The sequence below is a fragment of the Hesperophylax consimilis genome, chromosome 26 (assembly GCF_061612785.1).
Source record: "Hesperophylax consimilis isolate HC1 chromosome 26, BYU_Hcon_1.0, whole genome shotgun sequence".
Classification (NCBI taxonomy): Eukaryota; Metazoa; Arthropoda; class Insecta; order Trichoptera; family Limnephilidae; genus Hesperophylax; species Hesperophylax consimilis.
The window spans coordinates 7,429,973-7,448,003 of NC_142861.1; the positions used below are offsets into that span (position 1 = coordinate 7,429,973).

The following is an 18,031-nucleotide window of genomic DNA, read 5'->3' on the forward strand; positions in this document are numbered from 1 at the left end:
TATCTCAGTAAAACTTGGTACACAGTTTTCCCATACATACGCCTCAGTGATCTCTCATGTCTACTTCTCTCAGTCTAATTTCGTCCAAGCCTCACTACAATACATCGTAATTCTGGGCGTAACTAATAAAATAATAAAAATTGGATAATTTCTATAGCACTCTTTTGTGAAAAATCACCTCAGAGGCGCTGTACTAACTAACTAAACATTACGCTGTTTCTTGCAGGGCTAGGCAGAGGATAGATCGCCATACAGCTCAGTCTTCACACTCCTTGCTTTATTCACATTCATACATGGTCTCTTACACACTATTCCGTTATTCTAACTCTTGAAATGGCCCGACTCATGAAATTGATTCACTCGTCCATTGACATATCTTTCTTCTTCTACCGTTCAGTTTCACGTCATATATTTCTCCTTTCTTCAATCATCCACTCTACATGTCCAAACCATCAAACATCCCTTTCTTAATTTTATCCATTATGCTAACATTGGGTCTATAAATTGCAATTAATTACAAAATCAATTGTTACAGGTGATAATCATCGAATATCACAACCAACTCTTCCGTAAGTCACATTTGCGAATACCTATCTTTTTGGTTCAGCGAACAGTGTGTTAATTTACATAGGCACATACCTGCCTAGATTATAACCATTATAATCTAACCCATGTGTCGATAGTCTATATTGTATTATCTGACAATAAATTATTTGATAGTATGTTAAAATAAAATTACGTTCAATCCCCGAACAAAATAAAAAAAAATATATAGATAGAAACGGTAATTTATGTATTACGGGGTTACAAACCTCTTCGGGCTGCGGTTTGTCGTGCCTCGGGGGAGGAGTCGCCGGTCTTCCAGCCTGACTGAGGAGGTCCGGCAGTACGGAGCTGGTCCTCGAACCCTCGGCTCCGGATCTGGCACCCTGGAAGACATGACCGGAAGATGAGGTGGCAGTTTGACAATGCTTAAGTGTGGACTGTAAATTATGAATTCGTTGAACCCTCGTTGAACTGGGAAGAAAGGCAATTGTTTAACCTGTTAATAATTAAGTGTTCCTCGTGATTATTACCATTTTTGTAAGGATCTTCAAACAAAAAAATCCATGACTAAATATTTTTAACGAAAATATAAATAGTTCAGTACCAAATATATTTTGATCGGCTTCCCATAGTTCAGAATTAAGTCCTTATGATTTTTGCAAAACATTTTTTGTCTACGATAATATAAATAAAGCCTTTTTTCGATTTCGGCACTCCAGCACAAATTAAGTCACTGGTCGTCAGTGGTGTTTGTGACAAAATTAATATCATCGATACAACTATACAAGGATGTACTGCACATGGTGGGTATACTGGCAAAAAATGTTAATTCTAAAATTGGAGTTTTGGGAAAACAAGCATTTATGTTTTTTATCAATTTAAAACTATTTTTTATCAAATTTGCATTGATATAAAAACATAATATCACGATGTTTGTTCAATTAAGAATATCTTTTACAGTGTAGCAATTAGTTTATTTTTCCTGAAATTTTTGTTCTGGCAAAAACCACTATGTTACTTTTAGTGCTTTTTATCCGTCAGGTACTTGTTTCAAATTGACTACTTCACTACACATTTACCTTACTTCTGCTTTAAAAAATAATATACCACGTGAACTATCAAACTACGTATTTTACAGATGTCATAGACGCACATAACGCCTACAACAGCCGACGACAATTGAGTTGAATTAAAGTGTTCTGCCACAAATGACAAGGGCAGATACGGGTGCACATCCATAGACAGAATATGAGGCAAATCGATTTAACATATTTTTCCAGTAAAAAATATTAGTTTTCGACTTAACATTAAATTTATTTTTTTAAACATAGAAAAATTAAAATGACTTATACAATGTATTCTGCCTGTTTATAGAGCGTAAACAACTTCATAAAACTGCATTATTAAGACAAAATTTTAAATTTCATTTAACGTTTTTTGCAAGTATACCCACGATATACGCTTAATATTTTCAAGTCACGTCCAGTAATAGAATTACAATTTATTTCATCACCAACTTACTTTGTGGATGTTGATTCATTCATCCATTCATTGAATGTATGTTAAAATAAGGCAGCCGTCCCACGGTAAAGAATCGACAAAAACCGTGTGCGGTAAACCAAAAGCCCACCGATCCGTATATTTGTATCGGGGCCTGCAAACAGTGCAAACGGGTCGGGAGACGAGAGGGAGTGATGCAATGTACTTCCCGTATACAGCTAGCGGTACCAGGTTTCAGTGGGCGTTTGATATTTATCGGGACACCGCCGATATCACATAACGAACTTCTAATTATCATTTTTAACATTAACATTTATTTTAGATAAAAAATATTTTTAAATATTCTTAAGAATTTATCATTTAGGCATCTTAATAATATCACAAAAAAGAGATTTGAACCTGAATGTAATATTATAGTACCCAATGTAAGTCCAAATTAAATTTTGACAGATGATGGTAAGATGACATAAGTGTAAAGCCAGTAACACAAATCTGCAATACCGACAACAGAAATTTACAGTTTACAGAGCTTTTTTTTACATTAACCCCACATAGGCCATGAGGAAAATAATTTCCCCCAAGGCCTATGTCATCTTTTGGGATACTGTGTGGAGGGTTTTTTCAACCTGTTAACCGGGGAGTTCAGTTTTGAATTACGCAGCATATAACGGGCGCGAACTCCTTCACTAGGACGTATCAATACATCACGCCCGGTGGAGGTTAATTTTTTTATTTTTTTTTTTATTTATGCATCAAAAAAAATGAAAAAATCGAATTAAAAAAATTGAATATTTACAAACAATTATAAAGATTACAAAAAAATATAAAAAAAGTTATAATTACAGAACAATAAATAAAAGCACACAGATAAAAGCGAAACATTGAGTTTAAAAAATTAAAATATGTAAAAATTAAAAACTCAATTTCCGTGTCATATGTTCGGAGATATACGTCGCGCTCGTTCCAGGGCGCAACATATATTTCAAGTACGTATTCTTATGTCCTACCCATACCCGATACTGTTTACGTTTGACGTATTTATACGTCCCGCCCGGTTAACAGGTTAAGGAAGGAAAGTAAGTTCTGGGAAGGAAAGGGGTATAAGGGGTGGGTATGAATCTAGTATGTCCAGGAGTGACGGACATGAATATATCCCTCTGACTGTGGCGCAAGGCCATGGGTCGAGAGACCAGTTGGAGTCATCAAAGGATCTCCCCAGACCAGCCTCTCCCGATCACTCACGTCACGCACCTGGTGGGTAGGCGCATCCTGAACACACCTCACACGATGAACCCGGCATCCCGTCTAAATTACCAAGAGTGGCGAACCATTTGAGGTGACCTACGGCAGAGGTGTTGGTTATCCAACAAATAGTTCCCGGGGCGGCGGTACCCAAACCCACATCCCAAATAAAAAAAACATAACTTAGGGGCCGTTCAAGTATTATGTAAGCACTATAGGGGGGCAGGGGGGTCTTTGCTTTGCTTATTTTTGATGACATGGGGGGTGGGGGGTGGGGGGGTGGGGGGGTCGAGATAGTGATTACGTCAGCACTGCTCAGCAGTAGTTATTTTTTTTTTTACACATTGGCAACCCACACATTGTCTATGTTTGAAAACCGAATACATATTCGGGGATTCCCACAAATAATTGGGAGGGGGGGGGGGTAAGAGCTTTGCTTACTTTTGGTGACAAGGGGGAAGAGGGGGTAAATAATTGTAATAAATCTGCTTACGTAATACTTGAACGGCCCCTTATCTGCCGTGTGCAGAGACCACGCAACATACATTGCACAAAATTTCCCACATCTTTACAGCACTTGGTTTTTTTCGATTCTTTACCAACCCGTGGGACGACCGCCTAACTATATTATTAAATTCAATAAAATGGAAAACTTTTCAATGCTCTATGTTTACTGTCTTACATCGAAGTTTAACAAAAAAAAAATTAAGTTAATTTTGTACATGCCTAAATAAATTATGTACACACAAACTAAATTCTATTTGTGAAAAAAGGTTTTTAAAAAATCAGTAAATACAGAAAACTATTGATATCAGAATAAATATCATTCATATACATATATATATTACGGAGTGCAGCAATGAGTGTTTTTAATGATTCAATATTCATTATTGATTTAGTTACCATACCGTTGAATGAAACATTCAGAAAAACGTAACATAGTACAAAATGCGACATTTTAGTTTTGCAGGTTATGATTTTTGTGAATCCTTCATCAACATAATAAATGCAAAGCTCCAAAGACGGTGCAAAGAGTTGCAGACAATATCATTAAACGTTTAAAGAAAACAAACTTCCAAACAGATGAATATTAGTTGGTTAACACAACATTGAAAATGAACACACAAATCACTTTGTTCACAAAGCACAAGAAAACTCCAAAAGTGCAGCAAATGCAAAAAGTCACAAGAAATAATACATAATAAGATATTCCACAAGCTCTGGATGGCTAAAATCCTCCGATAATATTCTTCCGGATGGTACAATTTATTTTTAGCCGCCATTTTTTTTGTATCCCAGCATATCAGAAACGGAAACAGCAAGCAAAATTTTCTTATTGTTCTTTTTTTCAAATCAGGTGTTGCCATGCTTTGCATGCCGAAAATCATGCCATTGTGTTTTTCATTCTGTTTCATGCAATGTTTATTATTTCGCCGTGGCAACATTATTAGGGAAATTCATTGGCATTCCATAGACAGAATGTGATTTCCATAGATGTTTTTCAAGTTCCTCCAAGAGACGAAAAGATGATGAGTCAGCATCGCTGATGGGATAGATTTGTCAGTCTGATAAAAGGGGGTATGTTGTGTTAGAGGATTTGCTAAATAAATTAAGCATATGTAGGCACGTTTTAACTCCAAATTATTCATAGAAAATATTTTTTCTATAAATAAAATCAGACACCAATATACCTACACACTTAGAATAAAATTACCAAGCTTCTGCTAGCAATATGAACCATAAACAATGAATGATCGATTATTGTGATTTAATGTGATGAAGAAAAAAGTTCTTGCTTTGAATTTCTGATAACAGAAGGGAAAAAGTTGGGAATACGAGAACTATACCACAAAATAAGAACTGACTACTGAAAAATATTTATAAACTTCGTAGAAAAATTAAAAAGAAACTACAGAAAATAATCAAATAGAAGAGAAAAAAACTCAACAAAAAGCACAAATTTTAGTAAAAGCATACAAGTCACATGTTACAAAAGCAACAAAAGTATATTAAACAAAGATAAATATATATAATATGAAAATAGAAATAAACAAAAGGGTGTGTGTCTTGTTGGTTAGAGAAGCAGAAACAGTTTTGCTTTGGTTTAATGAAGAAGCAAAAATACCAAAACAATAAAGACCAAATGCAAAACTGTGATGAAAGAAAGTTGGTTGTATGGATTTTGGAAAAAGAGTGGTTTTGGTGAAATAATAATTTAAGACCTTAATTCAGAATAGTAGTAAAGTTTTCACTACCCTTATAAGTTCATTCGGTGATAGATAAGAGAAACCTAATAGTGAAATGAAATGTGTGAAAAGCATTGAAATTGCAGAGAAAAAGCAAAAGAAAGTAATTTAATCACCAGGTGGGTTATGTTTAATCTTTTGCCAATATTTCAGCACGCTTAACGGACTGGATAAACACAATCAAACACCAACAAAACTCGAGTTGACGAAACTTGAGTTGTCCAAAAGGTTGTCAAACAGAGGGAAAAAGAAAAATCAATCAAAAAAGGCGAAAACTACTTGGTGTTGGAAATGCATGAATATGAATAAGTGTAGTCTGGTTGTGTTGCGTTATTGAATTTTGAGGGGTGATTGGTCTTTGGCTAGGTTATAGAGGAGGTGTGTGAGTGTGTGGGTGTATGGTTGCTTGCTGGCCCCAGTTTAGTATCGCTTGTTAGGTTAGGTGAACACAGATGGGCGTTACAGTCAAACCAGGCGGCAGCGCAGCTGATGCGTTACCTGCAGCGCGGCGGGGTCCCGCATCAGAGCCGAGTTGCGGTACACAATATCTGACTCTGTCTTCTCCCGGCGCTGCGGGCGTCGAAGGTACTCTGGAATGAACTCGGACGGCGTGCGAAGAACCGGCGCTTCCCCTTCGGCCCTCGGCGGCGCGAATGCGATACTGCTGGCGATACTAGCAGTCGGTGAATTGTCTCCTGCATTTCCTGTGCTCATGGTATCATCGCCTCCGTCCAACATCCCGATATTTTTCAAAGTGTTATCTTCTTCAGTAATTTTGTTATTGTTTTTTTGATTCGTGATCGATTTGTTTATTTCTTCCTGTCGCGACATCTTCAGACTATCGTTCATCTTAATAAAATCAGTCAGGATCGGTTCGCCGCGTGCAGGACGGCGGTTATGGTTAAAGATTCCGCTCGATCGCAGCGGGTTGACTTGGGCAGCGGGGACTCCTTCGTTTTTCGAGATGTAAATGGCGGAATGGCGTGTGCTTGAAAGCGGGAATAGATCCGAGTTCTCTCGACGGAATCCACGGAAGAAGGGATTGGAAACTTTGGAATCTGATTCCTGTCGTCTGTGGAGATTGAATACGCTCGCCAACTTGTTGTCCTTGGTGTCAGATTTGGGGACAGGTTTGCTACGAGATTGGGTGATGTTGTCTTTGTATTTGTTCTTCAGTGCTTCCATATCGATTTGCGACTGTCTCTGCATTAGGTTTTTGTTGCTGTCTTTGCGTTCGCTTTGCTCGCTGTTCCGTTTGTTTCTGTCTTCGAGGAGTTTGGAAGGGAAGAACTTGGCAAAGTCCCAGTCTTTAAGTAAGATGGCTTCTTCTAGTTCAGAGTGCCTATTCTCTCCCACGGCCCCTTCTACGCCCCCCGAAGCCTTCTGTAGCCCGGATACAAGGTGGACACCGGACACCGAGGCAGATGTGGTGGTAACACAATGGTGGAGGGAATTGTGAAAAAAAAACATAAAACAAATAAAAAAAATAAACATACATCATGCAGAGTGCGTGAGACATACATTAAATGTAACATTGACATGTTGCACATATTTATACATTGCTTTTTTTTAACATTCCATACCACCAATTTAATATTATTTTCATGGATAGTAATAATAATCTTCAGTATCATCCAAATATTCTAGTATGTGATACTTTCTAAGTAGATTTTCTTCAATATTCCATTAAAGTGTAATAAACCAAACCAAAGGAATCACTTCAGACAAATGGAGAGAAAATAACAAAGATAGTTTTAGAGGCTAATAAAAAGTAAGGTTATAGAGATGTTGACAGAAGTTGAATCTGTGATAGTTATGGAATCGATCTAATTTGAGGAAAATTGAAATCATAGATGAAAAAATGGAGCCATTAATTTAATGAAAAGAATGGTGTACAATAAACACGCAACAATATGATCAATATACTGCCACCTTGACCAATAACTAAGCTATCAAATGATACAACTGATATGTACATTAAATGATTATTTATCCATTCTGATTGCATGAAATGTTAATAAAAATACAATATGTGAATGCGAGATGGGACAATCTTCCCATATAAATACTGCTTCTTGCACCTACTTTTCATATATGTACATATTTGACTCAAAGAGAGATCAAATTGGTTCATAAATAATATTGAATATATTTAAAATATATGACCGTGAATGCAGAAAACAGCGTTATGGGAAAACTGTCTGAACAATATCTAGTTCTATACATAGAGCACCCATTTCATTGTCTTGTGAATGCAATGGAGAAGTAAATGCGCACTAAATAGTCCTTCAAAGTTGTTTTAAAAACACATTGCTACCATGACTTCTCTTAGGGCTGTAAAAAAGTTAAAGTCAAATAAAAAAGGTCAATTTTTAAATAATTACTTATTTATGTCAGCGCTAAGAGAAGTTAGGTTAAGCTAAGATCACTAGTGGAACAATGATTGAGCTGCGGGATGTTAAGGATGAGCAATAAGATATACAACAGCGTCTACACATTGAAGCGGCTTAGCTCATTAGTGTCATTATGACAGGGGGAAGCTCGGATGATCACCAGGAAGAGGATTCTTTGCATTCATGAAGATACATCGTCAAATCATCTCTTAATTGCTTAAAATATAGTAAGCTAATCCATGACAACTCTTCATCACCAAATCTCTTCATCAACACATCTTTTCACTGACCCAACATTTCATCACCTAATCTCCTCATCAGCACATCTTTCCACTGACACAACACTTCATCAACACATCTTTTCATCAACACAACTCTTCATCACCAAATCTCTTTACCAACACATCTCTTCATCAACACATCTCTTCATCAACACATCTCTTCATCAACACATCTTTTCATTGACCCAACTTTTAATCACCAAATCTCTTATCTGCACATCTTTCCACTGACCCAACTCTTCATCAACACATCTTTTCATCGACCCAACTCTTCATGACCAAATCTCTTCACCAACAGATCTCTTCATCAACACATCTTTTCACTGACCCAACTTTTAATCACCAAATCTCTTCATCAGCACATCTTTCCACTGACCCAACTCTTCATCAACACATCTTTTCATCGACCCAACTCTTCATCAACAAATCTCTTTATCAACACATCTTTTCATCAACACAACTCTTCATCACCAAATCTCTTCAAGTTGTGAAATGACATACTTAATTAATTATGTATGCCACATAAATATCACCATAAAAACAGCACAACTCTTCATCAAAACATCTAAAAATGGATGATCATCAAATCACACTATTTCTTGATATACATAGTGGCATATAGAGCTCCTGGCCAAAAAGGCCCCTTTCTCTTTCATCATGAGTTTAAATTATGTTTGTTGGAAATTATCATCTTGTCACAATCATCATCTAACTGATAAATGTAGTCATCAATTCATCCCATCATCAAAGAAACACACCATCAAAAAAATATCATCAAACTCATAAATAATGCCAGCCAATTTGTGTGAAAAGTCAGCATGAATTGACTGAATAGATTTTTGTACATTCCAGGCAGACAATCACAGCTTTGCGAATATGGCATAGAACATTCAAGATTCATGCAGATTGGAGAAAACGAAATAGGGCAAAAAAGGCAACACTATTTATTTTGTAGATTTATTCATAGATTCTCTCCACCAAGGTTCAATCACACTCATTTTCAACAAACAAATTCACTGCTTGAAATAACTTTAGTTTTGGTTAGTGACCAGATTTGAACCAGTCGAGTACACGTAGTATCGTGTCAAGTAATATGGGGTGACTTTTGAATCGGGGGGCGACTTTGATCATCGCGGATATCTGCAAAATACTCGCCTCTTTCAACGATTTTTTTAAGGCAATGTGGATACAATGATGCTTAGAAAATAAGAGTAAAATTAGTTGTTTTCTAGTTATATTTAAAAATATTTATGGCTGAATTGTGAAGCTGTTTTTTAGATATTTTCAGATGGAGAAAAATGTGAAAACATTTTATAAATTCCTCAGTAACTAGAATAGTTTAATTTAATTTATATTGTAAAGAATATCAGTGTCTACTGATATAACATATAACTACTTGAATATTCACATTCTGTATTTTTGGGATTGGTTTAATATATGTCGTCCCACTCCGAAAGGTGACTTTTATCACCATATTTTTTGTTTATTTTTTGACTCCTCAAATATAATTTTTTTATATTTAATATAGATAGTTTAATCGCGTGCAATAAAAATGACACAAAATTTTCCAATGCATTTTTTTTGTTGTATTTATTAGCTCTACACAGGAGGAAAAAAATTTCCCTCGTGGCCTATGTTATCTTTGGGGATGCTGTGTGGAGGGCCTTTTTAGGGAAAAGAAAGAGCGACGCCAGGGCGATGGGTCGAGGGAGTCCGGCTGGAGAAGTCGAAAGGTCTCTCTCAACCAGTCTCTCCCGCAAGTGGGCAAAAACATCCGCCGCAAAGACCTAGACAAACCTCGCTTGGGGCGACCTACGGCAGGAGTTTCGGTTATCCAATAAATGGATCCCTGAACGGCGGTACCTATACCCGTTTCCCAAATAAAAAAATTTATTTATAAAAAAATGATTTAGTTTCAAAGTTGAAAATTGATTAAAAGTCACCCCGATTTTACGATGCTTCCCAACCTTTTTCAGTTTTTTTCACTCCTCCTTTCAATAATCACAATCAAACAGGATGCTTTCAGTATTGCTTTGGCGAGAGACCACCATTTAGAATTGATACACTGCGGGAAATGACAAGATTTTTGTGCATCCACACTTCCCAATATTTATTTTACACGCCTCCTCCAACATTCTCCAAAATCTCACATTTCATAGTCTCACGGATTCCAGACGGTTGGGTTAGGTTAACTCTTGCACAGTATCACATAAAACCTTCCTTTCCCACTTCCTACAGCTTCACATTTCCCAAACAAGAGATGCCATAGCAGCATAGATTCCAGTCAGTTGAGACCATAGATAAGAGAAACAAGAGAGATGGAGGGCCACAAATCATTATTAGTATGAAACTGCGCACAAAAGTGTCGCTAACATCTTTCTCCCATACTACTGCAAATCGCATCTACAGTCGCGCCTTTGTTTCACCCACATACCAAAAGCATAACTTTCAAAGTAGCCACTTTGAAATTTTATGCAGTGTGGTCGTCGCTCGGCGACAATTGGTACGCTACCATGCCAGTTCTCCCTTAGTTTCTATTATCTATGAATGAGACACTCTCTTCAACCTCACAACATACCCCCAATTGGGAATTCTATAATCCCACACATTTCTGTATCTTTTATCTATGGCATTTCTTTTTATAAAAAAATATTTATTATAAAGTGAAACCTTGACAAATGTTATTATTTAAAAATTTTCAAGAGCATCTATGGTAAACTTTTAAATGCATGTACAAAGCTTTGCATTCTCTCTTTCTAACATCATGTATTTCACGGTAAAACAAAATGAGATAGCATGACTCTTACGAGTATCCGTGTCGTAGGACTGAGAGAAATTTCTCCCAAAATTTTACCTTAAGGTAGTTACATTCGCTCGGTTAGCAGTTGAAGGAATATAATTTTGGCCACACCCACACACTTCATCAAACATACTAATTTCAGTTGTGTGTCTGTCTGTCTATGTAATCATTTAAGTGTCTTGAGGGAGAAATATCTCGCAAAAAGAGGTTATAACCCTAGGGGTCAAAACCACTGGTGCAAAAATCTAACAATATCTACAAAATCAACAAGTCGACGGACGTACCCGTTTCATGACCAGTGTCCGATCTGCCTGTCCAGTGTGCGTGTCCTCGTCATCGGGAGTGGGTGGCAAGGGGCGATTGGGAGCGCCGCCGGTTCCCAGACCGCTCCCGGTGGACGCAGCCGTTGAGGTGGCGCTGCCGCCGCCGCTGCTGGCGTTATTGTTCGGCGTGGCGGGCGCCGGCGGGCCCACGGACGCCGAGCCCGCGGCTGCCACGTCCTCCACGAGCGAGCCGAGGCCGGGCCTGTAACAGAACTCGGGACTGATGGGGACCAACAAAAAAAAATAACAAAAGAAACGGTGCAAATGTTTAAAATGTGAATTTTCGTGTGTTGTTTTTTTAATGTTCATGTTTAATTTGGTGTATTTTGGCAGTTGCAAATTCAGTTTTCAAGTGTGATTTTTGGTGGTAACGATAGTGAATTTTGTAATATCACAAAAGCAAAATTTTATCAGTATCGTATAAAAATGTTTTATGTTTTTCGTGAGTTGTGTACATAAATTATAATTTGAAGGGTTTAAATAATATTCATCATGCAAAAATAATTGTAACAAAATTAATAGGAGGAAAGGATGTTCAAATTGGTTAGTAGGTATTCAGTAATAATGTTAGTATACACATAAATAGAAAAATAATCAGAAAAAATAAATCTGAAATATTTCATTTAGTTCTGGTAGTGTCTCCTTTTCCAGAAAAGAAAAAGGCTTGAGAAGTTTGAAGTTTTCAAACCATCGCTGATTAAACTCTGCACCTAGCCCGAAATGACTGCTTCAAACTGAACTAAGCTTAATAGAGCTCACGTTAACTATTGAGTACCGAATTGTTAAGGAAAAATTTGAGCTTGTCAATCAATTTTGCAACAGTAACTTGGAAATGTCATGGTGGTCAGCTATTTTCCATTCACAGTTAGACGTCATAAATACAGTCAATTTTATTTTTACAAAATTTTGATATAACACAGTCAACAAAGCATAACGGTAATATCCATCTTTATTAGAATCTTAATTTTTCCAATGCCCGCGCACATACTATTTACTGATAGTGAGAGGTAAAAACAATAAACTAGTGCTTTTACCTTTTAGAGTGATTTGAATCTTCCGTTTTCCTATAAAAGTATTGTAATTTTTTTACATGGTATTCTGTGAAATGTATCACACGCAGGACGGAGACATCTGGAGGTGCCTTGTTAACGAAGGGTAGAAGATGAGTAGATGAGATACATATATTGTTTCCTGTCACTAGGATTTGGAGGTTCCTGTTCCTTCCTCGGTGACTACTTACAGAGGTTTGGGTGGATCGCTGGCGAGGAGAGTGCCGTCGTTCCGGGACCTGCCATTGTTTTCCTCAGGCTCGGAGTCCGTGTCAGAGTCCTCGATGGGGTCCAGGATGTTGCGTTCCACGGGCGGCGGTGGTACAACTGCAATAATAATACAATTCAATTAATGTTTTATAATAATTTTCACAACTAAGTTGGTACTCGTCAATGATGAAACAAGTCAGTAGTACAAACATGGACAAGCATAGTACTACAGCCGTACAACATAACCCAATTGGGAGGGTCATAGTCCAAATAATAGGTACTTACTAGCATATAGTAGGTACTGCTGCTTATCAGCACGGATTGTCATTTAAAAAGAGTCTGATGCTCTAAATATGTCGATATTCAAATTGATTCTGTTTCAACAGCAAGATTGCCCTCCATGACTGGCGTGACCATTAGCAAGTAAGTCCTGCAGGCCGGGAGATAAAACAGTCTATGCTGTCGGTGACGGAAACAACTATCGGAAACATAGAAATGAAAGCTCATCATGATAACTGACTTTTGAAGCCATCCAGGAATTAGTTGCAATGTGCGCATCCATTCTGACTCTTAAACGGTTCATTCCAAGCATACCCGAGAGAAAGTCAGTAGGATAGAGCCACGAGTAGTGGTCATACTTAGAGATGGCAAAATTTAGCATTAATTTTCAGTTTTTTTAGCATTAACAATTGGAAATTTAGCGTTTTATAGCATTTTGAGGCATAATTTAGCGTTTTGTAGCAAAATGGAAAAAAATGTATTTCCTGAATGTTTTTAGTGCATATTTTAAGTATTTTTGGTAAAATATATGTTTAACCTTCATTTACAAGTATTTCCATGTGAAAGATTATAAATAATTAATTTTAATATTAAATTAATAAGGAAGGAAACTCTAAGTATGGGTCGAACACAAACACAACAAATGCAGATTGCGATTAACATCAATAGGCCTAATTTATTTCGCACAATTTGTGTAATGTCAAAAAGCAATTTTAGCCTACAGTACAAAAATATTAAATATTTACACATAAAATAGTAACAAAATTATAAAAAATCGTAGGAAAGGCTTCCAAAAATGAAACAAAGTAGGCATAATACTTTGCCCTGCACATTCACATGAAACTACCTTCCTTATGTATTTTTCTCAATTCTTCTTTAGTTGTACTGGACTAAATATTACTGTATCAGCTTCTCCAATTTGTATGGTTCTTTGACTTCTGAAATACGCTATATTCTCGGAAAGCGTTTAAATTCAGCGTACAGTATAAATTAAAAATATTAAATATTTACACATAAAATAGTAACAAAATTGTAAAAAGAGGTAGGACAGGCTTCCAAAAATGAAATAAAGTAGGCATATTTGAAATGATTTAGATTTTAGTTAGAGATGATTTTTAATCACTTATTTCCACTGATAAATATCGATTTTTTGAAATTCTCACATATTATTTTAATACCCGGTATTTTCGGGAAATTCGCGCCTATTTCGCTAAATAGAATAATTTAGCTGAAATACGGCCAAAATCATGTTTTTCGCGTTAATTCGCGAAATAAAGAACACTGGAAACACTTTCAAATGCCTTGAAACGCAAAGAAAACTTATAAATGCCCTATTTTCGAGCCATAAATATTTTTTCGCGTTTTTAGTTAAAACGAAATTTTGCCATCTCTAGTCATACTCCCTCAGCTAGAGAAATGAGTGAATACTTCATCTGGGACCCTGACTGGAACTGAAAACCCAGGTATCTACGGAATGCCTCGCAGTGGATAGGACTAACGAGAAGAGTGAATAGAGGGACCAGAGCAAGTGGACAACATTGATAGACTACCGTGCGTGTGTCCGTTGGCCTGAGCCTGTGGCTGTGCGCGAGGTGCCCCCGAGGAGGGTCTGGAGGCGCCGCCCCCACCGCTGCTGTTGGAGCGCGGGGGTGCGGAGGGGCCCGACACCACTCCCAGTTCGTTGAGTTGCGCGGCCAGCATGTCCAAGTCCTACAATATACAAGACACTTAATATACACAACTTTCTCGGTGAATGTTAAGTTTTAATACATCATGCCCTTGAGGTGATGCAATTAGCCAAGTACCATTATTATTATTATAAGTTTAGTTTCTCGGTGAAATGTCGTAGAGAAGTGTCTTAGTGAAGTTTTGTTCATTTCTTAAGACTAAAAATCAATATCCCTTTTAAATTAGATTAGAATGATCTGAGCAATGTTAATAAACAGACATCATTTATTGACCAATTAATTGTAATATTGATTTTGTCAATTTAGAGCAGTCATTACCAAAGTGGTCTATATCCCAAGGATTGATTTCTATGTGGGAATTAAGTATTACAAAATTTCCTAGCGGAAATTAGTCATCGAGCCACGGTAGTGGATAGTCGTGCACTATGTTTGACGATTTACCTACATGCTGTTGCGGACTTCATACAAATAAGAAATTATTGTTACATATTTGTTTGTTTTATTTAGTTTTCGATAAATTCATGTATACAGTCAATCAAATAGACTGTATTTTTTTTTTTTTTTTTGTTAATTAATTTATAAAAATGGAGGAAGAAGAAATTTTCCAGAGAATATTGCCCAAAAATAAATCCAAGAATTTACCTTTTTAAAAAATCCAAGGATTTTCCATCGATTTAAAAAAATATCTATGTTTAAGACGAAGAGCCGTTCAGGGCATAGATAATAAAAACTAAGGGAGATATAGCATAGAAGCACGCCGAGCACTATTGCCAAGCTATGACCAAACTGCACGAGACGATCACAGCAGCGGAGCCAGCAAAAGTTGCGCGGTTGGTATGTTGGAAGAAACAAAAGCATTGTGCGTAGATGCAATTCGGAAGAACAATATTGGCGACACTTTGTGCGCACTGTTTCATAGTAATAATGGTTCACGGCCCATCTTCCTTGTTTCTATTATCTATGGTTCGGGAGAAACGCTGAAAAAAATGGCAACTATTTTCAATATAAAAACACATAAAAAAATAATGTAATTTGTCTAAGACTCACCTCGGGCCTCCGCGCCGGAAGCTGTATTATCACACATGTTTTAATAGCGTGGCGTTATCGTGTGGGGCATAATAAGCACGCGTGACATACATGGAACGCAACATGAATGCGGCAACACATGAAAGAAAAGGTAATTCAACAAAACATGAGAAGTCGGCACTAAATAATAAAAATATCTAAGTTCAAAGTTATATATTGGTGACATTATATTATTATGTAAAAACAAATGAAAACTTGAAGCAACTACTTTTGAATAATGTGGCAAAGAAAATAAGCTTCAAATTGTACAATGTTATTTTTATTTTATTTTACAAACAAAAACTACAAAAGTTATCATAAAATGTATAATACAGTGGAACACTCTTATAAGGTTTTCCAAGGGACGGGAAAAAAATGCTTATGTTGGGTTAAATTTGGTCTCAAACAACTTTTTAAGCTTTTTGTTATTTGTTTTTGGGGTATTATGCCGTGTTGCGCTAACTCCTTCTTTAGCCAACGTTTCGGACAGCATTGCAGTGTCCATCATCAGAGCAGATGTGTTATTTGAGGTTGCGGTGAAATGTGAGCTAAAGTATGAGGATGTGATACCGTGTTGCCAGCTGTTAGTGTTTTTTTTTTGCCAGTGGTTTTCTTCATTTAGCTCTGGTGTAGCCGTCAATTACCGGATACCAAGAACTATTGAGCTCAGCTCCATCGTCTCTATTAATATTTACGGGATTTTTATGAATTTCAATGGCCTCCATAATCAGCCATCAACCTGGCTAAAGAAGGAGTTAAATACGCGCAACGCGGCATAACACCCCAAAAACAAATAACAAAAATACTTTTGGCCGTGAAAATCTTAAATCATATTTAAATTTTTAAGTGTATCAACTTCTTATGTGGGAACCTTATAAATGGGTTTCACTGTATTTAAGCGAATAAAGCTTTGAAGCTGAAGTCAATACTAAATCAAAATAGTTCCTGCAATTATTAGGTTACCTGAAATCTTAATGAATAATAAATTTCAACAAGCTAAATTATACCTACCAAATTTAATTTGTAAATATATTTTACATCAAAACTGTGCATGATTCAAATTTTGTTTAGTACTTAGTTTATTTAATACTAGCTGCAATACGCCACTAGCTGTGGCTAAGTAGGGCTGTGCAGATAGAGAAACAATAGCGCATTTTGCTTTTACGTACAATGGCGCGTTATTTTTCAAAAAAGTATGTTTTTACCTATTCACAGTCACATCTATATAATATAGATATATAAAAATACAAGCGTATTCGAATGCAACGTTTTGTCAAAATTTCCAAGCAATCTGTGAAGAACTTTTGGAGATTTAAGATTTTGAGCAAATGAACATTTACAGTTTTATTTATTTGGATTTGTCATACAGACTATTTTAACGTCCAAACAGGAAGCCCAATGTCAGAATACATAATAATGTTTATTTTGTGATATGCACAGTAAAAAGGTAAATGCCTGCAAAACTATTCATTGACTGTAAGAATGTATCTATGTAAAAGATAAAACCCAATATACCTCCTTGAACAAATTGAAAAAAAATGCCAATTGACAACTGTTGAATAAAACCCGTTGGAAATAATGCCGACCTTGATGCGAACACTATAAAAAAAAAGTCGATATTAACCACTCTGAAACAGAAAAAGATTCAGTCGCATCTAGGAACTGAACCCAGGACCTCTTCCTTGCCAAGGAAATGGTCTGACCATTGAGCTAATTCAACTTGGTCTAACTGAATATTTTTCTATTTTTTTCTGTTTCGCATCTTTCCTTTCAGAGTGGTTAATATTGTCTTCAATGATTAAATATTACAATTTAAGGTTTTACTCATCAAGTTATTCGACTATAAAACAAAAATAATAAACAACGATTCTAATATTGTTAAGAAAATCCAAAATAAGGTACTTTCAACTGTTATTTATAATTCCAAAATAGGGTAGTTTCAACTGTTATTTATAAAACCAAAATAAGGTAGTTTCAACTGTTATTAATAATTCCAAAATAAGGTAGTTTCAACTGTTATTTGTAATTCCAAAATAAGGTAGTTTAAACTGTTATTTATAATTCCAAAATAAGGTAGTTTCAACTGTTATTTATATGTAATTCCAAAATAAGGTAGTTTCAACTGTTATTTATAATGACAACAGCTATATTTTACCCGCTGGTGTGTAAAAGGTGGTATGTTATGTTTTTAATAGTGTAAGAAATGCTTGTCGAAGGACCTTGGATGTTTGAGCAATGACCACTGCACATAAGACATTATTTGTTGTACGGATAAAGGAAGGACTCACCATTAGGAAAGGGCATCGCTTCCTCCTGTCTTTTCTCCTCACAACAATGTCACTGAACACGAAGAGGCTTGCATGATATTGGCGCTGATGATAATGTCATAAGCGGTTTGGGTTATTGAAA

The 18,031-nt window shown here is 36.3% G+C and overlaps 1 protein-coding gene across 7 annotated transcripts in view; it reads right to left on the reverse strand.

Moving 5' to 3' along the window:
- Window positions 1-18,031, reverse strand: part of msn (serine/threonine-protein kinase msn) — a 73,731-nt gene that overhangs the window by 25,950 nt on the left and 29,750 nt on the right. For 2 of the 7 annotated variants that reach the window (XM_089647155.1, XM_089647149.1), the window contains exons 11-16: window positions 15,605-15,625; window positions 14,420-14,579; window positions 12,572-12,707; window positions 11,293-11,533; window positions 6,033-6,917; window positions 813-929 (exon numbers count right to left, since the gene is read on the reverse strand). In XM_089647155.1, coding sequence (XP_089503281.1) covers window positions 813-929; window positions 6,033-6,917; window positions 11,293-11,533; window positions 12,572-12,707; window positions 14,420-14,579; window positions 15,605-15,625 — 1,560 coding nt within the window. Of the gene's footprint in view, window positions 1-812; window positions 930-6,032; window positions 6,918-11,292; window positions 11,552-12,571; window positions 12,708-14,419; window positions 14,580-15,604; window positions 15,626-18,031 lie in introns of all 7 variants that reach the window. The other 5 variants (XM_089647151.1, XM_089647148.1, XM_089647153.1 and 2 more) reach the window with 3 other exon arrangements.